The sequence below is a fragment of the Balaenoptera acutorostrata genome, chromosome 9, assembly GCF_949987535.1.
Source record: "Balaenoptera acutorostrata chromosome 9, mBalAcu1.1, whole genome shotgun sequence".
Lineage (NCBI taxonomy): Eukaryota > Metazoa > Chordata > Mammalia > Artiodactyla > Balaenopteridae > Balaenoptera > Balaenoptera acutorostrata.
This window is the reverse complement of record NC_080072.1, coordinates 65263034-65282338: the sequence shown is the minus strand read 5'-3', so window position 1 is coordinate 65282338 and position 19305 is coordinate 65263034. Positions and strand designations below refer to the sequence as shown.

The 19305-nt window shown below is 38.9% G+C and overlaps 1 protein-coding gene and 1 long non-coding RNA gene across 16 annotated transcripts in view; one reads left to right on the top strand and one right to left on the bottom strand.

Annotated features, from left to right (window-relative positions):
- LOC103001869 (uncharacterized) overlaps positions 1 to 9383 on the bottom strand; it is an 88290-nt gene extending 78907 nt beyond the window's left edge. For 2 of the 3 annotated variants that reach the window (XR_009009164.1, XR_009009162.1), the window contains exons 1-2: positions 9244 to 9383; positions 6199 to 6309 (exon numbers count right to left, since the gene is read on the bottom strand). This is a non-coding gene — a long non-coding RNA (uncharacterized LOC103001869). Of the gene's footprint in view, positions 1 to 2824; positions 2940 to 6198; positions 6310 to 9243 lie in introns of those variants that run through there. The other variant, XR_009009163.1, reaches the window with a different exon arrangement.
- Positions 9367 to 19305, top strand: part of PICALM (phosphatidylinositol binding clathrin assembly protein) — a 107840-nt gene continuing 97901 nt past the window's right edge. For all 13 annotated transcript variants that reach the window (XM_007168506.3, XM_007168504.3, XM_007168505.3 and 10 more), the window contains exon 1: positions 9367 to 9923. In XM_007168506.3, coding sequence (XP_007168568.1) covers positions 9794 to 9923 — 130 coding nt within the window. In that variant the 5' untranslated portion in view covers positions 9367 to 9793. The remainder of the gene's footprint in view (positions 9924 to 19305) is intronic.

Here is a 19305-nt window from a genome sequence, read left to right as displayed (position 1 = left end):
CAAGTAAGCATATGAAAAGACGTTAAACATCATATGTCATTAGGGAATTACAAATTAAAACAACAAAGAGATACCTCTATACACCTATTATAATGGCCAAAGTTCGGAACAATGAAAACACTAAATGCTGGTGAGGATGTGGAGTAACAGGAACTCTCATTCATTGGTGGTGGGAATGGTACAGCCAGTTTGGAAGACAGTTTGGCAGTTTCTTACAAAACTAACCATACTAATATCATACAATCCAGCAATTGTGCTCCTTGGTATTTACCCAAATGAATTGAAAACTTATGTCTATACAAAATACAAAAACCAGTATACAGATGTTTATAGAGCTTTATTTATAATTACCAAAACTTGGAAACAACCAAGCTGTCCTTCAGTAGGTGAATGGAAAAATACCCTGTGGTACATCTAGACCATGGGATATTACTCAGGACCAAAAAAGGGGAGCTATCAAGCCATGAAAAGACATAGAGGAACCTTAAATGCATATCACTAAGTGAAAGAAGAAAATCTGAAAAGGCTACATACTGTATGATGCCAACTATATGGCATTCTGGAAAAGGCAAACCTACAGTGAAAAGATCAGTGGTTGACAGAGGTTGGGGGCGGGGAGGAAGGGATAAAAAGGGAGAGCACAAAAATGTTTAGTGCAGAAACTACTCTTTATGATACTACAGCGGTGGATACGTGTTATTATACAGTTGTCCAAACCTATAGACTGTACACCGCCAAGAGTGAACACTAAAGTAAACTTCAGACTTGGGATAATAATGATGTGTCAGTGTAGGTTCATCGGTTGTAACAAATGTACCACTGTGGACGTCGATAGTGGGGGAGTTTGTGCATGTGTGGGGACAGGGGTGTAAGGGGACTGTCTGTACTCTCTACTCCATTGTGCTGTGAGCCTAAAACTGCTCTTAAAATATCAATTTTATTAGTTAAAAAATAAATTATATTCAAATTGAATGCATCATTCTCTCCCTGTCATCTTCCCAACTTCCTCTCCGTCTAGGTTCCTCCTTTTCAGTAACTGGAATCATGATGTATCCAGATGAACCCCATCAGAAACCTAGGAATCAACCTTTACTTTGTGTCTTCCCTTGCATATTTCATGCAATCTCTTTATCAACTTCTATGCATTTTCCCTCATATTTCTAGAATCTATCTCCTTCTTCCCCTCTCTAATGCCACTACTACAATGCCCTCTACCCACCAACCAGTTTTCCCTTGATCTACCCTTGGGCTAAGTGTTATGAACAAGTACAACTATTTTTATAAGCTTTTTGTTTTCTAATCTATCAGACTTCTGTAAATCAGGCCCAGTGCAGACCATAAAATGCAAAGCTTAGCTGTTCAGAACTTTCTTGATAACTTTTCTCATAACAAGGCTCTAATTAAGTTAAAAACCAAAGCATTATACAGGTAGAGAATGAGGAAAGAGATGGAATAATGGTTTATGGCTTTGGGACATCTTTTAATGTATTAATCGAACTAAGAAAATGAAAGGGACACAAAGGTCCATTAGACCTCTATCCCATTCCTGTACTTAGAATATTTCAATGCATTCCCTTTGCCTTCAGGACAATATCCAGATTCCTAAACACAGCATACAAGGTTCTTCATGACCTGCCTACTGTCTTCATTCCAGCTTCATCTGCCCCTTTCTGCATTCACCCACTTGTTCAGGCCAAAATTTAGAAGTCATCCTTGTATAATCTCTTTCTCTTGAGTCACTGTCCTCAGATTCTCTCCCCACCATTTGAGCCACCAGGAAATTCTGTTGATTCTACATTAAAAATATACCTAAATCTATCTACTGTTCATTTCCATGCCTTCCACTCTAATCCAAGTCACTGTCACTGACTGCTCTTCTTGTCTAAAGCAATTCCTTCCTACTGTCCCTGCTTCTATCTTGCTCTAAATTCCGTTCTCCACACAGCAAGAATGTACATAATATATATATATATTTTTTGAGATCCATCTGATGACTTCTCATCTCACTTAGAATAAAATCCAAATTCCTGCCAAAGTTCTCTGCATTAGTTTCCTATTGCTACTGTAACAAAATTACCACAAACTCAGTGACTTGCATAATAGAAATGTACTCTGTTGTCTTATTTTAGACCTGTAACCTCCAGAATTCACTTCAAGGTGACAAAATGGCTGGTTCCTTATAGAGGCTTGAGAGACAACCCATTCCTTGTTTCTTCCAGCTTCTAAAGGTGACTGGCATTCCTTGGCTTGTGGTCACATCACTCCAATTTCTGTTTCTGTTGTCACATAGCCTTCTTCTCCCTCTGACCTCCTCCTTCCCTCTGTAAGGACCCTTTACATCAGGCCCACCCAGATAATAAAGAATAATCTCCCCATCCTCAACTTAATCTTATCTGCTACATCCTTTTCACCATGTAAGATAACAAATTCACAGGTTCTGGGAATTAGGACATGGACACCTCTGTGGGGCATATGATTTAGTCTGCCACATTCCATACAAAGATCATGAGAAAAATATTTCATCATAAAAACATGGATTTGTTAAAGTTGCTAATAAGGGGAAGCATCACAGTAATAGAGTCTCAATAATGTCTCAAAAGGGGGTGGTAAGGGGAAGATATTTATAGGATTAACCATAGGGTGCCTTTGTGGTGGATATTAGTAGCCTAGGCAGGAATTGGTTAGAATTTATAAAGTAACTGAATTACTAAAACCTATGAATCTGTGCAGAGTTACAGTTAAATCAGTTTATTTGTGGTCTTATATTGTTACAAATGGGCCTAAATAAGCTGGTGTTAAAACAATAAGAGCTTAAATAGTTTTTATTACATATCATGGAATGGTACAGTGGATCATTTCAGTTTTTGCTTCATTTCATTTTGCAAATCATTAGTTTTTGCTTCATTTCTCAGTCCCCCTTCTTTTGGTCAATCTGCAACCTAAGCCGAAAGAAAGACTATTATTTTTCTGGGGAGGTGATCAATCCAGATCTGCACTGCTATTTAGTAAGTTGCAATTACGTATTGAATTTTTCATGGTAGTCATATTGACCTCTATAAGTATCAGGCTTTCTTGTTCTTTCTGTTGGATGATCATTTGTAAATCATCTAGTGTTAGCAGTGGCTGTGCAGCAGCATTTAAGACTCTGAAGAACATATACCTGGTAACTGCTATGCAGACAGACACAAAATTATTAGAGTCTGAAAGGCATTTGACTCTAAGACAAAAATTATTAGAGTCTGAAAGGCATTTGAAAGCCATATTCTTAGATTTTGAAAACTGAACAATGAAAGCATGTGACAATCTATTTGGACTTCCCTTATGTAATCAAGTTTCTTTTTCCCTTTAATTTGGGTAGGGTTTATTCAACCTTACTAGTGTATGAGGAATACAGGTCTTGGGGATACCATGAGTAAAGGACGCCGATGTCCATTAGCTATCTAGGACCTTAATCCTGAAGTGGGGGAAGAAAATAGCTGAGAAGATAAAGATGCAAACCCAAGGGGATACAGGTATAAAGAAGAACATGGCAACAAATCGGGTCTTGTTCCAGCTGACTTGGTTGGAAACAGCCTACTTCATGCAGTCTTTAGTTGTTCCAAGGACCTAGGGCTGTCTCTTCTCATGGGACATCTACCTCTAGATGTTACCTAGATTCCTCAACATGCCTTATAAAGCCCTTCATAATCTAGTCATATCTCTGGGATCATTTCCTAAATCTTTTTCTCTTCTTCACTCTCTCTTTGGTGGCCACACTGTCCTTACTGTTCCGCAAACAAGTTAATCTTGTTCCTGTCTGAGAGACATTGTACTCATTGTTCCCTTTATGCAAAATGATCTCCCCAATATTTGCACCGCTGACTCCCACAATCCACTCAAGTCACATGTCACCTTCTTAGAAAGGCTTTCCCTTGTCATCATCGAATTTAAAGTCCTCTCGATTCTTTTACCTTGCTTAATTTTGCTTCATAGCACTCTTCTCTCCCTGCATCTGTTTCATATTTATTTGTTATATGCCCCACTTGAATATACACACCATTCAAGAAGGCAGAAAACTTTTCTATTTTGTTCACTGATGTGTTTTCAGGACCTAGAACACTATTCAGCATATGTAGGTGCTCAATGACTACTCGCTGATTGACTGAATAAATAAAAACCTCACATACACTATGTTTCAGCCATATATAACAATTTGCAGTCCCCAAATGGCTCCTTCTTTTGCAGATGTGGTTTTCCTCTGCCTGCAATAACTTCTCCTTGATTCCTTCACAATTCCTAATCATCCTTCAAGAGTCTGTTTATGTGTCACTGTCCCTGATAAACCTTCGTTGATCCCATCAGGAAGAACTAGGTGTCATCTCTCTTTGTTCTAATAGTACTCTAGGCATACCTCTATCATATTACTTAATACAGTTGACCCTTGAACAAGGCAAGAGTTACCCCCCATTTCCCACCCCACTGTCAAGTTGAAAATCCATGTATAACTTTACAGTCCGACCTCTGCATCTGCAGATTCAACCACCAGGGATCATGTAGCAGTATAGTACGTATTTATTGAAAAAAGTCTAAGTACAAGTGGACCTGTGCAGTTGAAATCCATTGTTGTTCAAGGGTCAATTGTACATTGCATTAACATTTTGTCTAATCTATGTCTGTATCCTGAGACTCTAGTAGAGGGCTTTGCCCATAGTAAATTCTGAGCAAATGTTTGTTGAATGATTTTATTCATTGAGTGACAACTGTGTGTCAAGCACTGTACTAGTTTTTTATACACATTATTTTATTTTTTAAAATTTTTATTGGGGTATAGTTGATTTACAATGTTGTTTTAGTTTCAGGTGTACAGCACAGTGAATCAGTTATACATATACATATATCCACTCTTTTGTAGATTCTTTTCCCATATAGGCCATTACAGAGTATTGAGTAGAGTTCCCTGTGCTATACAGTAGGTCCTTATTAGTTATCTATTTTATATATAGTAGTGTGTATGTGTCAATCCCAATCTTCCAATCTATCCCTCCCCCACTCCTTACCCCCAGTAACCATAAGTTTATTTTCTACATCTGTAACTCTATTTCCATTTTGTAGATAAGTTCATTTGTACATATATACAATGGAATATTACTCAGCCATAATAAAGGATGAAATAATGCCATTAGCAACAACATGTATGGACCTAGAGATTGTCATACTGAGTGAAGTAAGACAAAGACAAATATCATATGATATCGCTTATACGTGGAATCTAAAAAAAGGCTACAAATGTACATTATCTTAATCCTGACAAGAAACCTGTAAGATATATGCTACTACTCCTGTTTTACAAATGACGAAACTGAATAACTTGCCCAGAGTTTTGAACCTAAGTGTGTCTGACTCCAAACTGGTATTTCTCCCATTGCCTCAAATGAATGAATAAATCTCCTTAATTTTAGTGATACTTACTGGTCAAAATTTAATATCCTAATTTTACCATTAACATTGAAACTCTGATCTTTTAGTTCAGTGTTGCATGCTCTAATACATTTTTACTTGATTCAGCCTCTTTATATTACAGAGAAGAATGGACCCCAGGTACCTTAACAGCACAGGTATCCTATTTTTAATCTGCTTCATAATTAAAGAGTTTTTGATGATGATTCAGGGTCAAGGTTTGGTTAGTCTTTCCTTTTAAGAGAAGGATTATATTTAAGAGCTAGTCCACATGTCATCTTTCAAGAGGTATAAAAGGCCCAAATACATTGAAAGTCATATTGAAATTATAGAATTAATATACCTGGAAGAAAGGAAAATGTGGCAGGAATGAGTTAAAGATAGTAAGACAGTCTCACATATGTGAGAGAACCTGGTGGTCACCCTGATTTGTGTCTTTTCTGCATGCTAGGTGAAGCAGTGCGTACTAAAATTTTAATAAAGTTTTTAGAAGTACATAAAATAGTATCGCGAGAATCTCACGCAGTGAGAGCCCAAGCTCTAAAGTCAGACAGACCTGAGGTCTAATCCTTGCTCCCCTACCTAATAGCTGAGCAAATTTAAGCAAGTTGCTTAACTTTTCCTAAGCCTCAATTTCTTCATCAGTAAAATGGAGAGAAAAGAAGGGTATTAGGTAGGGTAGCTAATTACTACTATAACACACAGCATTAAAATTTTAGAGGCATAATTTAATAAAACAAGTAAAATCCAATACAGATGTACCTGGTCATGCAGTTCTCTGGGGCAGGATTCCTTCAAGGACTAATTTGGGGCCCCATGTTCTTCTATTTTGCAGTTTTGACTTCCTCTAGATTCTTTGAAATCTTCATTCAGCTGGTAGGTAGGGAAAGAAAGAGAATATGGCGCATGTGTAGGAGGTTTTAGAGGTTTTGTGGGCCAAAACTTAAATGGCTTTCATTGTTTCTGTCCACAGTCCATTGTGTATTGTCAGTCACATGACCCCAACTAATTACAAGAGAGGCTGGGAAACATAGTATGTGTGCTCAGGAGAAAAGGAAACAGACTTTGGGGAATTCAGAGGTGCCTCTGCCACTTCAGGTCATGAGGTGGTCTTAGGGTTTAACTGAGATAATGCATGTAATGTGCTTAGCATAGGGTAAGTAATCAACACAGTTACATGTAATTATTATTATCACAAGGGTGTATGCTGAGAGTCTGAATAAGGAAGTGAAGTCCTTGCTCGGAGGTTCTACCAAGAGAACTCAGCTACATTCAAAGAAAAGTCCTTACCTAACTGATTTGGAAGCATCAGGAAACATAAACATTGAAAGGTGAGGGATGAAGGGGTTGCCAAGGTGTTCATGTCAGCTTAGCTAACAGAATATCAAAAGTTTATACCCTAATGTCTAAGAAGAGTGGGAATAGGGAACTGGTAGACTCTTTGGATTTGGGAATGGGCTTAACTGAAATAATAAAGGGTAAATATTCTGATCAATCCCCTCTTCCATATTCTTTTTCTCCCTCACTTTCTTACCTTAAAGTTACAGACATCATAAAGATTCTTCAGGTGCAGCATATTTTCTTCTCCCCACTTATTTTTCTCCTCTGTTGCCATTTAAAATAGTGTAAGAACTTTGAGAACAGAGACCATGTTTGCCTCACACATTATTATATCTTAGCACCTAGCAATGCCTAGCACAGGGTATGCAGGCAAGAAGTATTTGTTGAATGAATTTAATATATATGGTAGTTGCTTCAAGTCTTGCCTAAAGAATCTAGATAAAGTAATGGAAAGACAATGAGTTTTTAAATCTTGCTTCCATCACTTGAGTATGTGTGGGATTCTGGGACTTCTAAGACTTAAATTTTTTTTTTAAGCAATAGAGAAAAATTATACAAGCATTTAACCTCTAAGACTTTTTTCTTCCTTGTATTAAGTGGCACAATACTTTTTAGAGTTATAGTAATGAGAACTAAATGAAAAAATTCATGTAGTGTTCCTAGTACATAGAAAGCATTCAAAAAACGGTTGTTCCCTCCCCTGTACCTCACACCTCTCTACAATATACTTTTTAATTTAGGGGACCCTAACAATTAATTGACACTAATTGTTTACATATTTAGAAACCTCTAAAATATACCCTTGAAAAAAAGTACAGTTGTATTTCTAACAGAAGCTAGTTTATTTATAAGGTGAACATGTCTACAGTTATTTGAATAATGGTGGTTTGTAAGAATCTCTTTGGTAAAAGTAATGGTGAAATACCTTCCTAGAATGTCATTCATAGTAGTGCAAAAAATACATGTTGCCTTCTGTGTGTTTAGGAATAACTTTTACATTTTCCCTAAAGATGAAATATTTAGCTACTGATTTAGCTCCTGTTGACCTCAGCAGGGGTCTACCAATGCAGAGGCTCAGGCCACCCGGTAACTTATTAAGTGGAACCCACAGAATGGTAAGGATGTCTTAAGGATTGGGTAACTCCACGGCCCAATGGACACAGGGCAGCAAACTGGGCACCAAACTGCAGATGGATTGCAGATGCACTGAAGGAAGTCATTACAGTTTTGAGAAATTTGGGGCTGGCTTGACAAAGATGAAGCCTGCTGGTTTAAGCACTTTATGTTCTTGGCAGAAGCATGGTGTTGCAAATTTTCACCAGCCATAGTGAAAAAAAAGGGGGGAAAGGGAATGGGAGGGGACCATAAAATTCATGATGATACACAAAATGTTAACCATTAGCTTTGCATCTTTTGAGAGTCACCAGATTGAAGCACAGTATTTTGGACTTCGCTGGCAGATGGTGTACACAGACTTTCTGAGTATGTTAGCATTTCATTTGAAACTAGCAAGATTACATAGGACTATCATGGTAATTTAACATTCATGGAGATTTTAAAATTTATCCTTAAACTTGTGTTGAAAGTGGGGCATTTTAACATTTTAAAAGACTTTGTGAAATAGATCTGGATCTCATAGAACAGATTCACAGGATATAATAATTCCTCTAAAATGCCCACAGGACAGTTTCAAGGGTCTTCTTTCCCTGAAAATCTGGCTTACTCAAGAGAAAAAGAGGCCAAAGAGAACAAAGACTAAACCAGGGGAGATGGCAGGTAGTGATGTCTGGATTCTCTGAATGGGACTTCTCCACTTACTACCCTCTCACTTCCTTCTATGGTCTGGACCTTTAATCACCACAGCAGTCAGCCTTGTAGGGTCAGCTAATCTCTGTTGACATCATCGTACTACTTCCCTTTTCAAATTCCAGTGAAGCTATGTGTTTCCTGTCCTATTTGACACACTAGAGAAAACATACTGGCCCATTAGTATCCAAATTTAGACTGGCAGCAATGTGTCAAGTTTTCAGGGAAGACATAAACAAAAACAGGTGACATTTCCAAGCCTCTCAAGAAAAGGGGAAAAAAACCCCAAGCCTTCTGGGGTAAGTAAGCAGGGAGAGCTTCAATACCCACTGTAGGGAGAGGCCTGCTGACAGTCTCCGAAAATGGGCCGACGGAAGCCTTTCCCTTTCATTAAAGCCAGGAGGATGGTTTTGGGGGCCTCCCTAAACACATTCTTGATTCTGCTAGGAAAGCCCAAGCAGCTCTGACACCCGCTTGCTCAGGGGGAGCTGTGAAGGTAGCTGCACCTCCTCTTCGGGAAGCCGTTGGTTTCAACCACAGACACTAGGACACCCTTGTCGAGAGAGAAGGGTGAAGCCATACGTCCCTCGCCCCGCCCCCCTCGCCCCCGCGGCCCCCCCGCCCCCCCCCGTGACCCCAGCGAGCCCAGCCTCGGGCGACCTGTTGGCAGGGAGCATCACGTGACGCGGCGGACCGCGCACTGCCCCCCGCGGGGGAGCCTCCTGTTGCGCCCGCCAGGCGGGTTTCATCACGTAACGCGCGGGCGCCTCCCCGCTCTTCCATCGCCGAGCGAGGGAGGGCCTGCGTCGAAGAGGAAAGAGAAGGGAAAAGGGGCGGGAGACGGAGAAGGAGGGGCGGTGCCCGAGTCACGTGACCCGGGGCAGCCCGGAAAGCTCCGAGGAGGAGCCTGGCGCCGCCATTTTCCTGCAGCTGCCTGTCCCTTTTGCCCTGACCGGCTTCAGCTGACCAGGGAAGGGGTGGGCTGAGCTGAGGCGGGGGCAGGGGAGTGCCCGGTATCGTGCCTGACCCCGCGGGTGACAAGAGCCGGTTCTTTCCGGGCTGGGTGGCAGCGCGCGGCCCTGAGCCCCGCCCCAGGCCGGCAGGCGGAGAAGGAGCCGGTGGGGGTAGGGGGGGTGGGGGTCCTCCGGCGCTTGGGGGTCCCAGTCCCCGCCGGCTGCCGAGCGGGAGGGGTGGCGGAGGAGCCGCAGAGATGTCCGGCCAGAGCTTGACGGACCGAATCACCGCCGCCCAACACAGTGTCACCGGCTCCGCCGTGTCCAAGACAGTATGCAAGGCCACGACCCACGAGATCATGGGGCCCAAGAAAAAGCACCTGGACTGTGAGTGAAGCCGACCGCGGCCCCCGCGACCCGCGTCCTTCTCCCCATCTCTTTTCTTCCCCGCTTCAGCTGCCTCTTCCCTCCCTGCGTCTTCTCCGGCGCGGCGGGTCCTGTGCTCATCCGAGCTGTGTTCTTTTTGCTTCCATCACACCTGCCTTCACGGCTTCCGTTCCCTGTCTAAAAATCCCTGACAAGCCACTCCCCTCCGGGTTCCTAGGGGACCCTGGCTTCTCTGTCCGGTGCTCCGCGATACACATCACAGCCGGCCAACTTGCCTCTCCACCTAGCCCCTCACCTCCCGGCCTCCTCTGTCTGCTGCAGCCCTCTGTCTGTTCTTTCTTCCCACCCGTCCCGTGCTGCCTCGCCGCCCTCTCCTGAGCGTCTCCCCGCTTGCTCCCGGCCTCACCGCCCTATTGTTTCCCCACTAGCCTTCTTCGGGTTTCCGTAAACGCCCGGTTCCGTGGGCCCGGATCCCTGTTTCTCCGCAACCCTGAGGGCCTCCTCCCTTGAAGTGATTCCCACTTCCTTTGCTCCACTAGCCTCTTCTGTCCCTTCCTTTCCCGGTTTTCTCGTCCACCTTTCCTCCCCCCACCCCCCGCCCTTGGGTTACCTTTCTTTGCCCCTGTAGCTTCACTTAAGTTCCTTCGTCTCATTGTAAATATCATACTCAGTAGCCGACTTTTTTCCCCTGACTACTTTCTTCGTGGGCGTGAAAGTAAAGGGATTCCGTTGGTGTGGGGAAAGCTTTGTGGAACGTCGGGATTTTTAATCACCTCTGGTGGGGTTTAATCATTGTATTTTCATGCTTTTGACTGGGATAATTTGTGAATGTCAGTCACCCCCCCCCCCCTTTTTTTTTTCTAATGGAGGTATGGAAAAGGGTTTGCTGATTTAGGTATCAGTTCCTAGAGCTGTTAAGCCTGGCGGTTTGAATTCAGAAACTTGAGTGAAGCATAGACTATTGGAATTCAAAATAGATTAATAATCAAATCCACAAATAACATACATCCTTTAAAAAACTGGTAAAAAGATATTTGGTGAGTCTTGAGTTTGGACTCCGTTTTAATTTATGCTGGTTATCTTTTGAGGAACTAGCTTTTCTTACACGCATGATATTACACCATTCACTAACTTAGCTACAATTACTAGAGCTAACTCCTCCCAACTTTTTCCAAACCTGGAAGCCACCTGTAATATCCTCCTTTTTTATTCCACTCCTTTACCTCAAGGTACAAAAATGAGTGGATTACTCAAGCTTTGACTCAATGGAGCTTTGACCTGAAACTTTTCAGGGAAACATAGGGAAAAAGGCATTGTAATAGATAAGTTCCTTTTTTAAATGGCTACTGGACACATAAGCCTGACTGACTTCATCCTACATGAAAGTTACTTTGCTTTACTGTTTGAAGCAAGAGTGAGCATGTCCTGAAAGGGAATTCACTGACGGGAGTCCTGTTTTGAGTTCTCGTTTGGACTCTGGCCGTAAGGTTTGCGCTTTTAAAAAAAATGTACAAAATGTGAATTCTTCCAAGATACTTTGCTCATGAAGTACTGTTAGAACAAGTTACTGCTACAGACAAACCCATTATTCATTGTGACTTATTCCTTCCTTGTGGAAAAGTTTTAAAAAGCATCATTATTGCTTGGTTCTTCGTTTGATGTGTGGTTCATGGAGGCTGCTTGTTAACTATCAATCCTTGACTGTTTTAAAGAATTCAGAATATATTTAAATGGTGACACATTTATAAATGGAAAGTTCTTTTAAATACATTATGAAGCCGTAAGTGCCTTTTTGATTGTCTGATATTTGGAGTAGACATTTCTACTGTTTACTTCTCTTCAAATGACTACTTGGCTTGCTCTACCCAATCTATGGTTTGCCCTAAAACTTCTAATTCTTTTGTTAGGTTGGTTTTGTTGTTTGTTTTTGGTGTTGAAGAAACTACTTGTGACTTTGTGAACTGTTATCCTCATCTCTCCCTTCAAAATGATAAATTATAACACGAATAGATACCGCTTTTAAAAGTCTTTTTAAAGGTTCTTGTCTTAATTCAAATGTTGCAGTTCTAACACGTTGTGGAAAAGGTCAGAAAATAGGCTAGGTAAATTTAGGAGAGTGAGACTTGGCTTGTGGTTTTATGTTAGCCTTTTCTCTTGTAATGGAAGCTGCTGCAGATAAGAACTGGGATTAAGTTTGGTATGGATAATCTCTCATTTGTAGTCTTTTTCTCTACCGCTGCTGTGTTAATAAATTCCCACTTCTTTAGAACCTGAATATTCCTGGTAATGTTTGATTTTTTAAAAAAATCTGTATGAATAAGGAGCCACTACTCTATGAGGTTTTTAAAATACAGTAATACTATTTTCCTTATATTGTTTTTTAAAACACCCTTATAACCAGTTCCACTAATGAAATAAATTTAAGTCTGACCAATGAGTGGTTTTTGTGAAGACCTTCTTCCCCCACACACTTTAAAATACTTTGAGGAAATTGAAAAGGCTTTCACAAACAGTTCTGGGTTTTGACATCATGGACTTTTAAGTCTTTAATGTAGATACAATTTTTCGTCTTTTAGGAATTGTTCTTTCTAGTGAAGGCTTAGTTCTGTTGCGCCATTTAATATACTGGGAAACTGTTGCCTAATTAGTTGACCCTAATGAAAATGATTTCATTTTTTAAATATTAGTATTTAACAAAAATATGCTTAAGACTTTTTTTTCCTATAAGCCTTTAGAGTGTGGAGGTGGTTTCTGTGTACTTCGCCAAGGTCTGTCTATATTGGGAAATGATTATTGTAATCCATGAATTATGGCTTAATTCATACTACATTGTATACTTGTTTAAGAAAGAGCTTTTGCTTTGCTTACAGGGGTCAGTAGATAATAATGTTAAGTAGTGTCCCTAGTGTGAAAAGAGTTGTCAAACCTGAAACACATTTTTAAAAATAAACATGGTTTGCATTTAACTTCAGGCCTCTAATGGCCATAATCAAGATAGAAGAATAGCAGCCTTGTATTTGAAGGACTTCAGTTTGCCAGGCACTTATTAACCATTATCTAATTTAATCCTTTCTCATAGCTATGGGAGAGGCAAGTCATATGCATAGAAGGTCATCTCTAACTAAATTTAAAGAGGGTATAGAATACTTAAAACGTTATTGGTTGAAGTACAGACAGAACAGAGTTTTAAAATTTATAAATTCTTAAAGTAAAAACATTCTTACCTGATTTCACAACCTTTACTCTTGTTTCTTTGACAAGAACACTTTTTTCTATACTTGTTTACTTTCCTTGGGCATTTATGTTGGGGCATGTTTCACTGAGATGAAATATTATGTTAATGGCTCTAATGTTTTCACTTTTTTATCCATATTTTTTCCAGTTAATTTCAAGGGACACTTCATTCCAGCCACCATCTGCCTTACATTCTGTACAACAAAATCAAGATCATGTTCTTATTAAGTATCCGTTATAAGCATATCTCTAAGGTAGATACAGTGTGGGTATTTGTGTGTTGTGTACTGGCTCTAGACTCTGCTTAATTTTAATTGTGGAAACATTTTTTTTTAAAGTAAGAATTTGTGAATGTTTTGAATATGTAGAGGGTGGAATTTGTATTTGGGTTCGTGTTTTGTATAACCATTGAAAATACATATAAAATATTGACATGCACCCACAATAATTATCTTTCTAAGAAAATTATTGATTTTTAATGTCTTAGTCAATGATATCCAATGGGTGCTTAGTTTGCATATTGTCAATAAATCTGGTAACTGGGATCTGATTTGCAAGAAGGTACCTGTGAGGAAGATAGTAAGTAGAAGATCTGCCCCTAGATGGCGCTTGTTTAGAAATAAGGTAACTGGGGCTTTCCAAATGGACAATTATTTCGTAGTTATGTTTGGGCTTACTCTTCTTTCCCATAAGAATTAATCGTATGATTTATATTTTCATTTTCATTATTTGACCTATTCTGTCCCTTACTACTTTAATAGTTCTGAAATACAAAAAAAACGGAAATTGAGTCATCAAAGTGGTAATAGTAAGATTTGACTACTTATGTCAAATGCAGGAGGTATATAGTAGAACTCCACAAATGTAAGTTTTTCCTCCTTGACATATTTAGTTATGTTTATGAATAGTATGTATTTTAAAAGAGAAACCCTGAAGAGAATTTTACCTATAGCCATTTCAGTAGCTGCCTTATTTGTAACTAGCAAATTAATTCTAAAATATCTTTGTAAAGTAATTAGGCTTCACTGGTGGACTTGTTACTTTAAGAAATACTGTTTAGACTTTAGTCATCTATTTTTTATCCTTGTAGCAGTGCTTTTTATGTTTATATATTTTATATATCTGAATAATTTTTAAAGATGTCTTAGAATTTAATTTCAACTGAAAAGTAAGAAGTTAAACTTCATTATGAAGTGACTTGCTTTTTTTCTCTCATTTGAGTTGTAAAGCACTTATATGATATTTAATTAGATGGGGTTTTTTTAACTTTTTTTAAGCTCTTCCACTTTACTTTTTAAATTTAAAAAAAATTTATTTATTATTTATTTATTTATTTTTGGCTGTGTTGGGTCTTCGTTGCTGTGCGCGGACTTTTCTCTAGTTGCAGTGAGCAGGGGCTACTCTTTGTTGCGGTGTGTGGACTTCTCTTTGTGGTGGCTTCTCTTGTTGAGGAGCACAGGCTCTAGGCATACGGGATTCAGTAGTTGCGGGCTTAGTAGTTGTGGCCTGCGGGCTCTAGAGTGCAGGCTCAGTAGTTGTGGTGCACGGGCTTAGTTGCTCCACGGCATGTGGGATCTTCCTGGACCAGGGCTCGAACCTGTGTCCCCTGCATTGGCAGGTGGATTCTTAACCACTGCGCCACCAGGGAAGTCCCTATTTTTTATTTTTTTTGGCCGTGCCGCACAGCTTGCGGGATCTTAGTTTCCTGATCAGGGATTGAACCCGTGCCCCCTTTAGTGGAAGCGTGGACTCCTAACCACTGGACCGCCAGGGAATTCCCTAGATGTTTTAAATATACATTGTTTAATTTATTTTAATTAATCAGAATTGCTTTAATTTAAATAATGTGAAAGTTCACCAATTTGTTTAAAATAATTGATTTTAATTAGTCATCAGAATTGCTTTAATTTGAATAAAATAGTTTATTTTGACTCTGATTATCATTTAGAATATTTAATGTGAAAGTTCACCCTAATACATAGAAAGTCTCTTCTGTTTTCTTCAGTTTCAAAGTGCTTAGTTCCGTGATTTTGCCCTTAAAGTCAAAGAAGCAAGTAAAATAAACTTAAAGACTTCTTGGCAAGAGGTTAGAGCCCTACCAAGAAGAAGTAGGGTTAGATTTTCAAAGTAAAGACTTAATATTTGCTTTTCCTGTTCTTTTGGTGGCTGAAGTGGCATTTCCGTTACTTTGTGTTCTGTCTCAGTATGTTCCCAGTTAAATGGCTTTATATATTTCTCTAGAGAATTGAAATTTTTGGATTTGATCTTTCAGAATTTTGTATATTCACTGTGTATATGGTTCTTTTCATGGAGAATTGTTTGTAGGCAGTTACAATTTACTAATGATATTCCTTTAAAAGGGAATTTTAATGAACTTAAACCTTTGTATTAAAAATTATGTTCAGAATTGTAATTTGCCAGGTTATCAGAATATTAAGGATTTCTCAAGTTACATTAGAATATAGTGGCAATACTCACAGCTAGACGTGTTTTTTGTGTTTATGCCTAGGTTGTGTTTATATTTATTTAACAAATGTTTATTTATGCTTTGTGCTGGGCACTCACATTACTGAACACTTTGCATTTATAAACTTGTTTATTCCTTTCAACAACTTTGTGAGAGATTTTATTATTATTTTAAAATTTATTTATTTATTTTTGGCTGCGTTGGGTCTTTGTTGCTGCGCGCATACTTTCTCTAGTTGCAGCGAGCGGGGGCTGTTCTTCGTTGCAGTACGTGGACTTCTCATTGCAGTGGCTTCTCTTGTTGCAGAGCACGGGCTCTAGGCGCACGGGCTTCAGTAATTGTGGCATGTGGGCTTAGTCGTTGCGGCTCGCGAGCTCTAGAGTGCAGGCTCAGTAGTAGTTGCTCCGCGGCATGTGGAATCTTCCTGGACCAGGGCTCGAACCTGTGCCCCCTACATTGGTAGGCAGATTCTTAACAACTGTGCCACCAGTGAAGTCCAAGAGATTTTATTATTATCACCACTTTACTGAAGAGGAAACTAAGGCACTGAGTTTAGTAATTTGCCCAAGGTCACATTGCCAGGAAGAGGAGAACTGGGATTTGAACCCAGGTAGTCTAGCATCAGGTCTGGCTTTCACCTTAGTGTAACTTTTAATGTAATGGTTGTCTATTCTAGAGAATGAATAGACCGTGTTTATCTATTCATGGCTGTTTCTTAAAGTGTGATCCTGGGATTCCTGGGAGTCCCCAAGACCCTTTCAGCGTATTTGTGAAATCGAAACTATATTCATATGCTGAGACATTATTTTCCTTTTCCATTTTCATTCTTCCACTATTGTACAGTGGAGTTTTCCAGAGGCCATGTGATACTGCAACAAATTGAATGTAGTAGCAGATACGAAAATCTAACTGTTTTCTATTAAGCCAGATAGTAAAGAGTTTTGGAAAAAATGTGAAACAATGCTACTGTTCTAAATTTTGGTTTTGGAAAATACAGTTATTTTTTATGAATAATGCTAACATATGATGAACTTTATTATTTTAAAATGAATTAATATTTAAGAATTTCTCAGTTTTAATTTCTAACACAGTAAATACCAATAGAGAAAAACCACATAAGCAAAAGCTCTTTGGGGTCTTCAATTTTTAAGATTGTAAAGGTTCTGAGAGTAAAAAAATGCAACTCTAAGGAATGATGTATAGAAGAGGGGAGAAAAGAATACTTAGAGAGAAACTAGATGTAAGTGGTCCTTTAAATTCTCAGAGTAATTTTGATTTGATTTGATGTGTAACAGTGGCCCAATCATTGTAGGACTGATCAAGAGATGTGACGTGATCTTTTGATTATGTCATACTGTTGAGTAGATTGGAAAGAATGTGCTGTATGACTTGGAAAGGAGACTGCTGGGGGGCTAAAAGAGTCTCTAACAGTAATAATGTAATTTTTCCTAAAAGGCCTTGATAGAGTCCATCATTAATTGAGACTCTTGATCTATTTTTTCTCAACTGTTTTGTTTTGTTTTGTTTTAAATATATCTAAGCTATTTCTTTTCAGCCAAGCAGGTTAGGTACCAGTTGAGCCAAAATAAGTTCTTGACCCTCAAACTATTAGCCAGCCTTTGCAAATCCCATTCCTTGGACACAAAATATCTTCACCTCTGTCAGTACAGATGCATCCTTCCTTTTAAACCTTCTTTAAACTAACTTGCTTTTGTTAACATTCACATTTAAAGTAACCTCTTTCATAAAGACGTTACTGAATAACTCCCCCTGGTTCTGTCAGTCCAACGTTATTATCACCATTTAAAGTTTACATATATATATATATATATATCTTTTTTTTTTTTTTTTGGTTAAACTGTACTTAGTATTATGCTTTTATATATATATTGGGTTCATGGGTGTTTTCTCTGTGAATAGTAACTGTTCTTTTTTGTACTATTCTATGTCTCTTCTCAAAGTATCTAATCAGTGACCCTTTGGGTGCCCAGTAAGTACTGAATGATTACACATAATCTCCTGCCACAGCTCAGGCTATTCCATGAACAACGTATGGACACACCGTAGAGATCTATTCCAGTAGATATTTTAATAATGTTTTTATAGCCATTATCTTAGTTGCAGTGAATGGTAATCACCTGGTTACAAAATTATATATGAAGTCATTCAGTAGCATTGATAAAAAAGATTATAACAAATTGCTATGTTTCATGGCACCCATGAGGCATTGAGGTTTAGTTTTGTTTAGATATTATGTGGTTTTTCCAAAGTATTGTTATAGCAAAGAAAAAAAGTTTCTTGGTTACAGCAACTCAGTTTGAAAACTATATTCAAATGCATGTTTTTGAGGATATGGTCTTAAAAGTAGAAATTAATTTTAAGAATTAAACAGGGGACCAGAATTAGATTTGAAATGTTTATCAGAGCTGCTTCCTTGTACAACTCTAGGAGGTGCTGATCACATTATAGTCTATGTGTAGGGTGCCTCCAGTATATAACTGTATGGCAGCCTCACTTTAGATATAAGGAAGGATAAAGTACACTTAATAGATAATGTCAAAATGCAAAAGAAAAGAAATGACTGTTTCAGAGTTAAGCCTTGTGAGGTATGAAGCAAAGGTTGGAGTAGTAGTAGTGATGGCCTAAAGTACACGTAATAGATAACGTCAAGATGCAAAAGAAAAGAAATGACCGTTTTAGAACGAAGCCTTGTAGGGTAAGCAAAGGTTGGAGTGGTAAGTAGTGATGGCCATGATAGTAAGACCACTAAATCCAGATCATCAGTTCATTCCAGGGGCTGGTAGGAGTTGCTGCAAGTCTTCTCTGAATGCTTGGAATTCCAGCAGTGATTACTGAAATTGGTGCTGGTATTTATAGTCGTAAACTTAGTACTTGAAAGCTTGCTAGGGGCCCTGATTTTACTCAAGGGACATTTCTTTCAAGTCGTGGTTGAGGAAGCTAGATATGCTTTCCAAACTTCTTCCCTCACTAAAGATTGCAGGTATACTTTACAAGTGACTTTCATAGGGTATACTCAGTTGCTGTATTTTAATGTACATGTTTCTGCTGATTATAGATCTCCTCATGTGATTTATAAGCTCTGAGAACAAGGGTCATGGTGTATGTGCGTGTATGTATGTTAAAATTTTTATGTGCTGGTAATAGAGTTAGTTATCCTGTGGAAGCTTGAGAAATACAAATGTAACATTTTAAGTACATCTAATATGCAAAAATCTTATCGTGATTCAAGTATATACCAAAAAGTAAATAGGGTGGTATTCACACCGGAGAGGATTTGCAGACCTTTTTGGTGTATTAGAAACAATTGTTTGCAGAAATTTATTATCATGCATGGTATTGACTGATTTGAGATATTGTCATTTAATCCAAAGCTAATGTGAAAAGAGGGATTGTGAGGCAAAGTGATTTTTTTAATGCAATCTTTAAATTGAGATGTAGTTCACATAACATAAAATATATTCACAGTGTTGTGTGCAACCATCTCCAGTATCTAATTCCAGAACGTTTCCCCCCACCCCAAAAAGAAACCACCTATCTGTTAGCAGTCACTCCCCCATCTCTCCACCCTCATTCCCTGGCAACCGGTAATCTACTTTGTCTATGGATTTTCCTATTCTGGACATTTCATATGAGTAGAATCATACAATACATGGCCTTTCA